A 13,828-nucleotide genomic window follows, 5' to 3' on the forward strand; every position below is an offset into this window, starting at 1 on the left:
TTCAGATGAATTCGGACCGCCATAGTGATCTAAGGTATGAGACACACTTCAGGCGTACGTGGATCTATCCAGGTGATCAGAGGCCCTGCAGACGAGAGAACGCGGCTCGAAGTCGTGATTTGATGAGTCGATGCGGGTAAAACAGGGAGATCTAATCATTCAGACGATACAAGTCCAACAGAGTGCGTCTGATCAAGTTGACCAGAGGACCCGAATGCCCTGGACAAATCGGGGATATGATACGATTCCAGTCTAAGACCGTCGGCACAGCCGGGCCGGTGCGTACGCTCGGTTCACCACAGCCAAGTCCGACAAGAACTCTGACATGTACTTGTGGTGAGTCTACTATCATCGTAAGCACATTTAGGTCCTACGTTCCCCGCAACGGACTGACTTCCATACGTACTATGTAGGACAATGCCCCACCCCCACACTTATGCGTGTGTATGAATTAAGCGCGGACATCAGCATCAGGAATTCGAAGCCACAGCAGCCGCGCAGTTCAGAACGATGAAGGTCACCCTTGTGACCGCTGATGCAAACGACAATCAATCAGAGCTCAGCTCTCGACAGCGGCGGGAACCGTTGCATGCGAGTACGCAGTAAGCGACCCTTCCAGCCGATACGAGGGCTTGCGACACACTTGATCCTCTCAGCTTCTCCGAAAACGCGCTGTGCGAGCTGTGCAGACAAGCTCGATATTGCAGACAAGCTCGATATTTATACCACGGACTATTGTCAGGATGCGTTTGTCGGTGGCATTTCCTCTCCGATTTTCCGAGACCGTGAACCCCGCCAACGGCGTGTTATACCCTTGGTCTCCAGCATAATATGCAGACTTTTCCCTATACCCTGGTCTTCTTGGCCGCGCTGTTGACCAGCGCGGTTGTCCATGCAGCTCCTCAGTCACTCAGGCGGGATCGTGTGACTACCCTTTCACCGTCGGAATTATCTGGCCTCGCGCCTTTCACACAATTTGCCAGAGCAGCATACTGCCCTTCAGACAAAGTGCAAGGCTGGAACTGCGGAGGCAAGTGAACTCATACATACCCCCCTTCGCGCTTCCGCTTACATCGACGTATTAATATTGCTCTCCTCACTGTAGAGGCCTGTGATGCTGTTCCGGGTTTCAACCTCACTTTAACGGGCGGAGATGGCAATGAGATACAGTTATGTGAATAATATCCCTGTCACTGGTGTCCTACTACACGGCAAGCTGACAACATTCAAGTCTACGTCGGTTACTGGCCAGACCAGAAGACTGTCGTTGTTGCCCATGAAGGGACGGACCCCACGGAATTGTGCGTATTGTTTCGCTATCCGAGATCGTCTGTCTAGAACATTGTCCCAGAATGTCAGACTTGACTGACGTCAATATTGTAACGGAGAAGCCCGACGCCACACTCTTCCCTGGGCTCCCTGACGACATTACAGTGCATTCCGGCTTTGCCGACGAACATAAGAAAACTGCCGGCACAATCCTCACCGAGGTTCAGAATCTGCTTTCAGCGAATAACGCCAAAAGTGTAACTCTGGTGAGCATCGGAAGAAGTGGACGTCGTTCCCCACTGCATCATGTCTCATGTGCCTGATAACTAGGTCGGACACTCTTTGGGTGGCGCTCTGGCTGAGCTGGATTCCCTATTCATGGTGTTAAACCTGCCGGGGGACATCAGTGTTCAAGCTGTGACTTACGGGACTCCTCGTGTCGGCAACGGCGCATGGGCCGCGTTCTTCGACTCAAAGGTGAGAGCATCGATATCAGTCAAGTATTACAATGCAGATCTCTGAGTCTGGTTAGGTGCCAAACTTCAAGCGAGTAAATAACGAGAAAGATATCGTTCCGATCGTGCCCGGTCGTTTCTTGGGATTCGCCCATCCCCACGGAGAAATCCATATCGTGTCACCCGGAGATGCGGTTTCATGCCCTGGTACGCGGCGCTCTTTCCTTCAGGACTCTCTTTCACTGAATACCAACGCGTTATTAGGTGATGACGATGCCGACGATGACCAATGCACTATCAAAACTGTCCCCAACATTGCTGACGGTGACGTGCTCGATCACTTAGGTCCTTACGAGGGTATATACATTGGTACACTATTTTGTGACTCCTAGTTGTGTACGAGCTCGGACTCGACCCGCCTACATATATCCGGAATCCCTGCTGGAGGTCTGGTGCAGACTGTCGTTTTATCAAGGTAATTAATACTTCCGAGGAGCACTTGGTCTTTGGTGCGAAGACAGCTTGGTTATCATTATAACGGGGGATGCTCATGGACAGGATGTCTGGAGGGTATGAACGCTACCTATCACTTCCTCGGTGAGAAGCTTATCCCCGCAAGCTCCGCCGAGAACTTATGATATTATCCTTTGTCGTGGCTCAGGGAAGACATCGACAACATGGCGTTGTGTGCCTCCGACTTTCAAGGTGTGGTTATAACCGGCTTGAGTGTGTGACTTTGGAAAGAGTCAACGCCGCTCTAAGTCCGGGCAGGTTACAGAGGCTCGGTCTGTCCTCTATGAACGAATGTACACCATACAATTGTCATGGGGCTAAACATACGACCGCAAGTCCCACACTATCCTGACAATGCGCGTCTCGAGGAAATGTTCATCCTGTTCTCACACGTTATGGCCGACAGCTTCGCTCTGTAGGACTATATGAGCAGATTGCATTGAAGGCGCATAGTATAACCTTGCTGCTGACCCGCCATGGCACCCTTCGTTTCAACCGCCTTACCCGAGGGTCGGCCAAAGAAGATAGAACGCCCTCCTTGGCACGGAACCTGTTTGTACCAACACGAAACCTCGCCATGGTTCGAAGAGTCCCTCCGGCTTGCGACAGAAAATCGGAGAAAGGTAGCTGTACCCCCAGGCCACACAGCCAAATCACTGGAGGAGGCCCTGCTCGATTTGGCAAACATCTTGGGGCAGGAGTGGGTAAAACTGAATGACGTACCTCTGATTGACGGTGAGATTGCACCCGCACCTTCGACATATAGGCTCTGACGGTCAGTCATGTCGGTTCTGCGCGCCGATTTCGTGGTACGTACAGGCGATTATCACGCTGTTCCTCTGTCGCACGACAGCTATCATATTCTTGATCCTGGTGACTTCGTGGCCTCGGCTGTTTGTTGGCCGGCCAACACCGAGGAGGTATCTAAGACAGTTGTATGGGCCAATAAGTGGAAGGTGCCAATCTGGCCATTATGTACGTGACATACGTCGCATTCCTCCCGGGGGAGCTGACTCATCCCATATGTTTGTATGAAGCTATCGGCCGCAATTTGGGATACGGCGGTTCCGCTCCTCGTGTCCGGGGTTCCGTTGTACTCGACCTTGGCAGACGGATGAATAAGGTGTTAAACGTGGATGTCGAGAACGCAGTGTGCCTGATAGAGCCCGGCGTCCAATATGTCACCGTGAGTGGGTTGGATACCCAGCGATGACTCGTTATTGAACCTCAGCGGATCAGCTGTACGAGTACTTACAAAGCATCGGAGGTATGTGCGCTTCCGAGGTAGGAGGAGCTAGCTAAAAATCTTCATGGTCATAAGTGGGGAACGACCTTTGGATCGATGTGCCAGACTTGCCCGGGGGATCGGTTATGGGCAATGCATTGGACCGGGGGGTTGGATATACTCGTAAGTCCAAGGCGTGGAAAGTGGCCGAGCAGTTGTGGGTACGAACCGCTGATTATGTCCAGCTTATGGGGACCACTGGGCGCACCACATTGGCATGGAGGTAGTAACTCCTACAGGGGAGATCATTAGGACAGGCATGGGCTCCATGGAGGGGTCCGAGTGCTGGCAGTTGTTCCGCTATGGATTCGGCCCGTAAGTCCCGACTTTGAAGGGTCCCTGTCGATTTTTTCTCGTCGTGTACTCCTGACATCCTGCACCAGACACCAGGACGGCATCTTCACTCAGTCGAATTTTGGGATTGTCACGAAGATGGTAAGCACCAACTTGATCCCGAGCGTTCACCAGTAACGTAGGCTCGCCGATGGTTGCGCTGCGCAGGGCATGGAACTTTTGCCGAATCCAGGTGGCGTCAGAGTTTTTATGGCTGCTTTCCCGAAATATGCGGATCTCCATGAAGCCATTGAAGTGATACGGCCCCTAATGATCCGCAAGGTGATCGGCAATGTCCCCATGGTGCGCCTGGGGCTTCAGGATGCCTCTCTGTATAAAACCCGAGACGATTTCGAGCTCGATGAGAGGGGCGTCGTCAAGCCAGAGTCGGCGCAGAAAGTCATCGAAGAGTTGAATACCGGAGCATGGGTTTTCTATGCGGCTCTGTACGGTCCAGACGAGGTAACACTCGCCAAGTACCAGTACATCCAAGAACAATTCCATAGGCGCATCCCGAACACCAAGTTTTATCAGAGGGAAGATGTCCCGGAGAACCACTACCTCCACAACTACGCACGTTTTACTACTGGCATTCCCGTGAGCAGCCTCGATCACTGGTGCCATTTCAACTTCCGACTGACATAGGCGGAGGGAACAGACATGGCGGGAACTGGATCGAATGAAGTGGATCCCCAACGCTGCGCACCTCTTCTTTGCTCCCCTCTCGGCCAACAACGGCAAAGATGCTGGTCGGCAGGCGAACATGTTTAGAGCCAGAATGGAGGAGGTGAGCAGCTCATCGTGCTACTCTGAGTAGAGGCGTGTATTTACTCGCTTTCACAGTACGGCTTCAACTACCTGGGAACCTTCTTCATAGGGACGCGCGCGATGCACCGTAAGCCTTCCGTCGGTCCCGTACCTAGCTTATCTGAATGAGCCACAGACGTCATCTCATTCATGTATAACCGGAAAGATGTCGCCGAGAAGAAGAAGGCCCTGGCTTGTATCAGGGCACTGATCGCGGATGCAGCAAGCATAGGGGTCGGTGAATACAGAACGCATTTAGCACTTCAGGTGCGTCAGAGTCTCTTGATCCTGTTGAGCTGAACATATGCCCTCGTGTGACAGGACCAAGTCGCCAAGACGTATAACTGGAATAACGGGGCTATCATGAAGTTCAACGAGCAATTGAAGGACGCATTAGACCCTAATGGCATCCTTCAACCTGGCCGGTCAGGTATGAGGCATGTTGTCATTTTCCCGAACGCCGGAAGCTGACCTGTTCCCCAGGTATCTGGCCCAAGGATTATCGAGGCAAAGGTTTTGAACTGTGGGGAGGCGAAGAGCGTAGCAACCTGGTTGAGAACCAAGACGGTTTGAACCTAACACTGACGCCATAATGACTATGCATCAATTCCCTACACTCTTTCAAATCCTGAGCAGACAGTAGGCTTGATACTGCGCCTCCTAAATAAGACTTAGTAAACGAGCAACTGTCTTAAATGGACAGCACTCCCGAAGACTTCGAGCTGGCCAGCGACCCGGACATAGCGCAAGGATGGCACGAATAGGTCCACAATGCACTGTAGTCATCGCAGAGAAGAGTAGACCCCACGCTGTATGCTTGGTTTGAAAGGGAGACAGAATATTTCCGGGTCCTCGTGGGAGAATAGGAAAGAGTCAGTACTCATATATGCACGGAAGTACTTCCCACTTGAGAGCGACCAAAACGAAATTACGTATGTATTATTATGTTTTCAAATGTTTTGCTTCCGTACGTCACGGCGTCACGGTTAGCTGGCTGCCGAAGGAGAAGTTCACGCTCCTGTCTTCTGCCCTGCTACATTTCGTTACCTTTCCTCGCCCTACTAGACGCTCAACCGCTTCTATCCATCTGGCATACTCAACTAGCAAAGATGCCGCTCGGGCCTTACAATCGGATGACGCCGGGACGAGCAAGGAATGCTGCTGCCCTCGACTGTGAAACAACGTCTCCTCTGTCGTACCGGGCAAAGACTACCAGGTTGAAGAAACCACCGGTAATCCCTCTGGAAAATCGGCCTCTCGCTGAGAATCCAGTATACGAACCGGTCGTGGTTGAGCTTCCAAGGATCCTACAGTCTGACCATCCCGAGCAACGTTCAAGTCTCGACAGGCCATCCGTGCGCCAATCAAAAAGGAGTCACTGCCGTAACAAACCTGAATGTCGAGTAGCGGATAGAACCTCGTCAAGCGTCTCTGGTCTGGAAGTCGATACGCGGCTTCGGCTCTGGGAACGTGTCGTGGCCATCCTCTTTTGGGTCAGTTGTTTCTGGCTACTGCGCGCTTTGGCTGGCTTTGGCGCTCAAGAGGCCGGCGTCCACGTATGCTCTTCGACACGCTCTGGAATAGCGACGGCCGATGCTCAAGACCATCCCAGTGGCAAGAACACAGGCCATAGGCATGTAATATTGGACTGGCAAGGCGACTATAATGTACTCCTGGATCATTCGGCGCGCCCTCAGTCCACGACCTTCTATCCAGAACCAGCATACCACTTGCCAGTTCCTACTCCGAGGGCTACAGCCGTTCCTGAGAAGGAGGTACCATCTGAAGTGCGACCTTTCTATGACCCGCGCTATGATCCATTCGACCTGCGACCCCACTTCTTCGAGCCTGAAGAGTACTTTCACGAAGGTCGGCCTTACGCTTTGAAGATACATCTTAAGCCCACTCAAGATTCAACTGCACTGAACGGTGCACGGCCGTCCAAGTCTAAATGTCGAGGGGCTCGGACGCGGTGTTAATGTACAGGTCTGAATTATATTGCCACGTCGATTTGTACAAAGCATATTCTCTTAATTCCCATCTGTATCATGATTCGTCTGCGGCAAGTGCCTGGCACTCTGCCGCAGTAACGCAGGCGTACTATGCGATAGCGTCCCGAGGGCTGAAGCCTTTTCTTCTGCGAAATCGGCAAGAATATTGCGGCATACTAGTGTTCCAAACTCGTCCCCGGGACTACTGGCCTAAAGGTACTATCATTGAGGAGTTCTGCAAAAAGTATCGGATTCTTATTGGATCTTCCGCATATTGTGTGTAACCTAGTAATTAATCTCCTGCCCATTTTTTGTGTTTTTATGTGGAAGGTAGGAGAGATATGCCGGTTCATGTAGGTTCTGCAAATGTTGGAATATTCCTAGCAAACGGAAGACAAGCGCGTTTGCCCCGAGCGGTCGGTTGCCAGAAGGCGCGTACGGTAGTACATCGAGACTACAGTGCCTTGCATAAGAAACTGAACATCGCATTTCCGCACGCGTTGTTTGTCCGCGCCAAATATACCCTTTTCGGGTATCGGCAAATGTGCGGCAAAGACCCATCAAGAGGGAGGGTAGCTAGGCATACAGGTGGGGGCAGAGTATAATGATTTACAGCCCTTAGTGTAGTTGTAGAATATACATTTCATGCATTCTCTGAAGCCTTTCGAGCCGTCTCGGGGCGTCTGCGAGTCCCTGCCCAACAAACGGTCCCGCGAGAGGCCTGCCGGACCTACCCGAAAAGGGTATATTTGGCGCGAACAAACAACGCGCGCGGAACTGCGATGTTCAGTTTCTTATGCAAGGCACTGTAACAGCCATTTGCAGATCGATAGGCCACCACTTTAAAAAGTTGCATATGGCCGGAGTGCATCGGAGATGGTGCCAGGGACATTGAAAAGAAGTCTAGATGGTCAGACTTTGACACCTCAGGGACTTGATTTCCCCTCTCCGACATGGTCTGACTGCAAATGATTTTGAAAAAGTGGGCCCATCGAACTGCAAATCACTGGGTATAATGGCCACATTGAGCCACCGAGAAAGTGTGAAAGGAACCGGACAAAGGTCGAATTTTGTTCATAGTGTTGCCTTGCAAAACAAATGAAAGTTCAATGAACAGTGTTGAACAAAGATCATATCCTGTGTCACAATCAAATTTTTGCGCACTCAAAAGTAGTATTATTCTAATTCGTTTCACTGACTGTGCAATGGACAATCATGAAAGAAGTTTGACCTTTGACTGATTATTTTCAAAGTTTTGTGCATGCTCAATATGGGTGATGTACCCAGTGAATGGCTGAAATGCAATCCTCGTTGAGGATGTGCGGCCCGTAAAAGGAAGGTCGAGGCCATCGTGAAGTGACTGCACAGACAAGTCGGTGCAGTGCCTATGTTGCGTTCCCACGGTCTCTGGCCGTTTGAAGTTGAGTCTCGACACCAGAACAATGCATATATGTAGAGTAGGTAGGGAGGTATATGGAGTATTTTATGTGATATGTACTGAGAATTATAATCTCGTTGGGATGAAAAAGGGGGGTGCAGCAGGCGACAGCTGTGACTCTTTACACACTGATATCGTAGGTTTTCTCCTGCACTAACTACAGGCTTGTCAGCATAAGCTGTGGAGTGAATCTTAAGTGATGATGAAATAGATTGAAGCCCCAAGAGTAAGGAGTTTTATTCACAAGTGATGCATGCATCTTGACAATCTGTTGGAAAAAGACAATGGAGCCCAACCAAAACACATGGTGATAAGCCTCAGGATCGTCTGACCCCTGAAAATGCGGACTCAGCACATCGTACAAGCCCTCCGGAGCTTATTCGACACAGCACTCACACGCCACTAGGCTTCTATGGGCTCTAAAGAACTGCTCTATTTAGCTCCAGACTTCCTAGCATCCTCGAGGCGTACACGGACCCATTCCGCGATTTATCTCCGCAAACAGGAGCTCCGGAGCCACTTAACCAACGCAACTTCTAGATGAATTAGCTCCGGGGCTGTGGGCACTTCTATCGAGGGGCATCGTCCTCATGCCCACCCTCCAGCACTCACTCCCCCTCGTTTCCGTCAAGATACCGAAGGTGCGGACGCATACGAGTCACCATGAGGCCAGCACCAGTCAGCAAGCGGCCGGAGGTAATTAGCACGTGACCGGCGCGTCACACGGAGTGATGGGACAGCTTGGATCAGGTGGCAGAGCATCAAGGCGACCTCTAGGGGTTGGGACGAGCAAGTAGGAGTGCAAGGGAGTCGTGTGGTGCATGGTATAGCGGCGGCAAGTGCTGAGCAATCCTGTGGGTAGCGGCGGTTATTTGTTATTTATCTCCGGACGGTCGCAAAGCCATTCCTGTAGTATAAATTGTACAAAGTAGTGTACAGAAAAACAAGTTTCGACTTCACCATCTCAGAGAATTAGCGTTATGATCTCAGCGACCCGAGAAGTTTGAAAGCGTCGAACCTAGCGAATTATAACCGATCCTAGCTTTGCCAATAGGCCTGACTCGTCGAGTGAATTATCTCCGACATCGATTCAATTAGCTCCGGTGAGTCTCACATAGCGAAATAAAATTAAACAAGTCTTTCTAGCATTTCCTACTCCCGTGGGCCCGAACCTACACTCGGTTCCGTGGTTTGCGACTTTGTCTGCGACTTTCCGGAGATAAATACTCCGGAGCGTCCCTTAGTGTTTGTTTCAGGCGTCAAGGTTTTGTTTTATTTTTCTAGGTCTTCCTACGGACTACCCTACGGCATCTTACTCCTCCTTTCCCCCTCGAACTATTAAATACCCTTCAGTTGTCTCGGACCGCCTTCACCCATATCACGGGGTTTAGGTTTATTCCTTTTGGTCCTTGGTGATTGTTGTGTGTCTGTGCATATCAACAGGGTGGAAATTGAACCTGCAGGCTTGAGCATTGGGCATTCCGATCCCTTCAAGATGCTTACCATCTATACTACAAGAACATATGTATATAGATGTCCAATGTTATATATTGCATACAGTGTCTACTGTTATTTATATACAGCCAAGCATAGGCTGACCTGCTGAGCCAACCCCATGCTGCCCTGCATGTAATGCACGTCCTCAGCTTTGTTGGGAGGATTGCATTTTGCTACATCAAGTAGATAACAACAATCATATAAGATTTCCTTATCATCTTATCAGTCAAGCCCACGGCAGTCCCTCCTGACTGGTGACCATGTGCAACATGGTGCGAGCTTGCAAGCTCGAACCTGAAATCCAGAATCCAACAGCAAAAAGGCATCACACTTGGGAGGTATTCGGCGCTGCTGTAATGGGCATGGCCATTCCATCTGCTTACGTAATGTACCCATATACCTATGCATTGCTGTAGTCATTTTGCAGCTTGCTTCGTCAATGCCAGTAACGGCACCCTATACACTTGTTTTCGCTCTTCTCTTGATCTTAGGTGTTTCAGTCGGTCTTCTCAGACTGACCGTTACAGCTGCGCGGCACGCCAGGTCCAATTCCTCACATGTAAAAGTCTATTGTAAATCAATGACAGGGACTCTACAAGCAGGGAAATAATCTTTTTTGCTCCCCCAGCGGGCGCTACATGGCATCAAGAACACTCCTATCAATAGTTATTTCACCTTGACCTGAATGATACTGGGTGATATCAACTTCTAACTCTCAAATTAATGGTTCACATTGCGGTCAGAGTCTTCAATCCATCAGATACTTCAGGCCCCCTGAAAATACCCATAGAGGTCTGAGACCAGATATCAACTTTCCCCCCATTTTTACCAAAACCAAAATTACCATATTGGGATGCATTTTACCCGAAAAGTATCTGATGATAAGCCTCAAGGATCGTCTGACCCCGGAAATCACAAATTCAATGAATTTTCCAAAGGATTTATCAATTTAACTCTGGACTTTCTAGTGTCTTCAAGGCCAGCGCGAATCCCTATGATGATTTAGCTCTGAGGTCAGGCACTCCGGAGTGACTCAGGAAGCGACTTTGAGATGAATTAACTCCGGTGGCTGCAGGCACCTGTCTAGTTGTGGGTCGTCCTAACGCCCGGCTTCCAGTACTTCCTCCCCTCTGCCCCCATCAAATTACCAAGCTTGCAGACGTAAATCCGCAACCATGAGGCCAGCATCAGTCAGCAAGTGGCCGGAGTTAATTTGCACGTGACTGGCATGCTGCACAGCGTGTTGGGAAGGCTCAGGATAAGCACTAACGTGTCAGGACAACCTCTAGGGGCTAGGGAGTCATATGGTGCATGGTATAGTGGCGGATGGGTGCTGAGCAGTCAAGGAAGTTGCGGCGAGCATTTGTTATTTATCTCTGAGCGGTTGCAGGACCATTGCTGTAGTATAAAATGTGCGATAGAAAGTAAAGTAAAAACAAGTTTGATCTTCACCATCTCAGCATATCAGAGTCACCATCTCAGCAACCCTCAAAGTTTGAAAGCGTCAAACTTAGCAATTTATGACCGATCCTAGCTTTGCCAATAGGCCTGACTCATCGATTGAATTATCTTCGCCATTGAAATATTAGCTCCCATGAGTATTACATAGTGAAATAAAATTAACCAAGTCTTTCTAGCAATTTCTATCCCGCAAGCACGATCCTACGCTAGGTGTCGGTGCTTGCGACCTTTGTTCATTTTCGATTCTTCAGAGATAAATACTCCGGAGCTTCGATGCGTGTTTGTTTCAGGTATCAAGGCTTTGTTTTATTTTTCTAGGTCTTCCTACGGACTACCCTGCATCGTCTTACTCCTCCTTTCCCCACCTGATGCTGTAGTAGTATTACATTAAACCTGGACAACACTCGTGTGTTCCTTTACAATGTTTCGGGACAATTGTCCAGGCCTAATGTAATGGGATTCAGTGGAAAGTGGTTCAAGTGGTTGTGAATAGCTCTCCCTAGACTAGATAATCATACCGCATCATGTGGACTACATTCCAGGCCACGCAGCCCATTATTTCCTTACATAGTATTACTCCAGCTCCAAAACACACTGTTCACCCCACCCTGCTGCACCAGCTGGTATGAATTCCAGCCCAGAAACAAGTCCTACTACATCCCAGAGTATACCCCAGTAGTGCGACATCTTGTCCTGACCACCCCAGGTGCATTCTCCTTCGAGAGGACACTGAAAGGTGCCCCAGGCTATTTTCGGATGACTTTCGGACAGATCTCGGACAGGCAAGCCTTGCTATCAATGCTGCCTTAGTGGGGCTCATGGGATGGGGACACATTGGGGGCAGCTAGGGTGTGATTCGTGCTTGATGAGGCACACTCTGGGATGTAGTACTACTTGTTTCCGGGCTGGATTCCAGCTGGTGCAGGGTGGGGTGAACAGTGTGTTTCTGAGGTGGAGTAATACAATTTGAGGAAATAATGGGCTGTGTGGCCTGGAATGTGGTCCACATGATGTGGTGTGATTATCTACTATAGGGAGAACTATTTACAACCACTTGAACCACTTTCCACTCCCCTGGGGGGTCCGCAGGAGGGGTACCACCCAAAAGCGGTTTATAATGATGCACTGCTTGGAATCTCTCGGTGTCTTATGTAGACCTGTAGATATATATGGGGTGAGTATGATCCCATAAAATCAGGATGTAGCATATAGTATATGCGTGGGAAACCCCGAAATATTGTTTTGGAGCCGGTGATGAAACAATATTTCTACAGCAATGGATAGCCACTAGGCTCTATGGATGACTGCCACATATTGCCCCTCCATAAGTTGCCTGGGTCAGGTAATATATGAGCTAGAACAAAGAAGAATAAGGATAAATGGACCACAGAGCCAGAAAGAGCATAAAGTTTGGGTTCCAGCAGTGTACCACACCACATCTTGCCACATTTGGAAGTGTGTTATGTAATATAGTGATGTCATTAGTGCACAGGAACTATTGGCAGTAGCCCTGAATTTTTCTGTACTTCTCTGCATTTCTTTTGATTTTCTATGGGCTGCCAAGCTGCATTCTGCCATGGTTTATATGTACCCATCAGCTATTTATCGTAGCAGCGCAAGCGCCAATCCCCGACTCCAGTCAGAAACCATCAAGTATTCCAGTACTAGTGTCTGGTCAAGTTGCGGAATGCCAGTCTTGACGCGTATGGACACATACACAGTATTGATATAGTCCTGTCTTATATCTACATCAGTATTTAAAGGGGCTTCCTCCCAGTCCCCACTCAGAGATACTAGTCTCATTTGTCAGCCTCACTTGTGTCAATGCATCCTTTTATCGAATGCTGTGCACTGCATCACTTTGACCTTTCACGTCAGGTGTGTGTGGGCAGTTGTCTTCAAGTCGAAACAAAAGTGGCATCGGTCCGGTTGGGACATTGCTTACATGAGGTTCTCACGGCGAGAGCGATGATATGCACTGACACACAACAATCACCAAGGACCAAAAGAAATACACCTAAACCCCGTGATATGGGTGAAGGCGGTCCGAGACAACTGAGGGGTATTTAATAGTTCAAGGGGGAAAGGAGGAGTAAGACGCCGTAGGGTAGTCCGTTGATATGCACTGACACACAACAATCACCAAGGACCAAAAGGAATAAACCTAAACCCCGTGATATGGGTGAAGGCGGTCCGAGACAACTGAAGGGTATTTAATAGTTCGAGGGGGAAAGCAGGAGTAAGACACCGTAGGGTAGTCCGTAGGAAGACCTAGAAAAATAAAACAAAAACCTTGACACCTGAAACAAACACTAAGGGACGCTCCGGAGTATTTATCTCCGGAACGTCGCAAACAAAGTCGCAAACCACGGAACCGAGTATAGGTTCGGGCCCACGGGAGTAGAAAATGCTAAAAGGACTTGTTTAATTTTTATTCCGCTATGTGAGACTCACCGGAGCTAATTGAATCGATGGCGGAGATAATTCACTCGACGAGTCAGGCCTATTGGCAAAGCTAGGATCGGTTATAATTCGCTAGGTTCGACGCTTTCAAACTTCTCGGGTCGCTGAGATCGTAACGCTAATTCTCTGAGATGGTGAAGTCGAAACTTGTTTTTCTGTACGCTACTTTGTACAATTTATACTACAGAAATGGCTTTGCGACCGTCCGGAGATAAATAACAAATAAACACCGCTACCCACAGGATTGCTCAGCACTTGCCGCCGTTATACCATACACCATACGACTCTCTTGCACTCCCACTTGCTCGTCCCACCC

The 13,828-nt window shown here is 49.4% G+C and overlaps 3 protein-coding genes across 3 annotated transcripts; all 3 read left to right on the top strand.

Moving 5' to 3' along the window:
* Nucleotides 1–831: 831 nt before the first annotated feature.
* On the top strand, nt 832–2,116 carry GLOTRDRAFT_116429 (alpha/beta-hydrolase; the record flags this gene model as incomplete). Its single annotated transcript, XM_007868658.1, has 7 exons — nt 832–1,030; nt 1,106–1,174; nt 1,232–1,301; nt 1,352–1,535; nt 1,600–1,746; nt 1,802–1,931; nt 1,989–2,116. 7 exons carry the CDS (start codon nt 832–834, stop codon nt 2,114–2,116), a joined length of 927 nt encoding a protein of 308 aa, XP_007866849.1.
* A 597-nt stretch (nt 2,117–2,713) lies between these two features.
* Nucleotides 2,714–5,255, top strand: GLOTRDRAFT_43196 (vanillyl-alcohol oxidase; the record flags this gene model as incomplete). The annotated part of the gene is made up of 13 exons (XM_007868471.1): nt 2,714–2,972; nt 3,057–3,212; nt 3,275–3,423; nt 3,477–3,504; nt 3,559–3,645; nt 3,708–3,837; nt 3,906–3,957; nt 4,024–4,452; nt 4,514–4,642; nt 4,699–4,750; nt 4,799–4,929; nt 4,984–5,092; nt 5,146–5,255. 13 exons carry the CDS (start codon nt 2,714–2,716, stop codon nt 5,253–5,255), a joined length of 1,821 nt encoding a protein of 606 aa, XP_007866662.1.
* Nucleotides 5,256–5,771: 516 nt separating this feature from the next.
* GLOTRDRAFT_129913 (uncharacterized protein) lies at nt 5,772–6,641 on the top strand (the record flags this gene model as incomplete). Its single annotated transcript, XM_007868659.1, has 3 exons — nt 5,772–6,017; nt 6,070–6,218; nt 6,275–6,641. 3 exons carry the CDS (start codon nt 5,772–5,774, stop codon nt 6,639–6,641), a joined length of 762 nt encoding a protein of 253 aa, XP_007866850.1.
* Between the last annotated feature and the right edge of the window lie 7,187 nt (nt 6,642–13,828).

This window comes from Gloeophyllum trabeum, assembly GCF_000344685.1.
Source record: "Gloeophyllum trabeum ATCC 11539 unplaced genomic scaffold GLOTRscaffold_00008, whole genome shotgun sequence".
NCBI lineage: Eukaryota > Fungi > Basidiomycota > Agaricomycetes > Gloeophyllales > Gloeophyllaceae > Gloeophyllum > Gloeophyllum trabeum.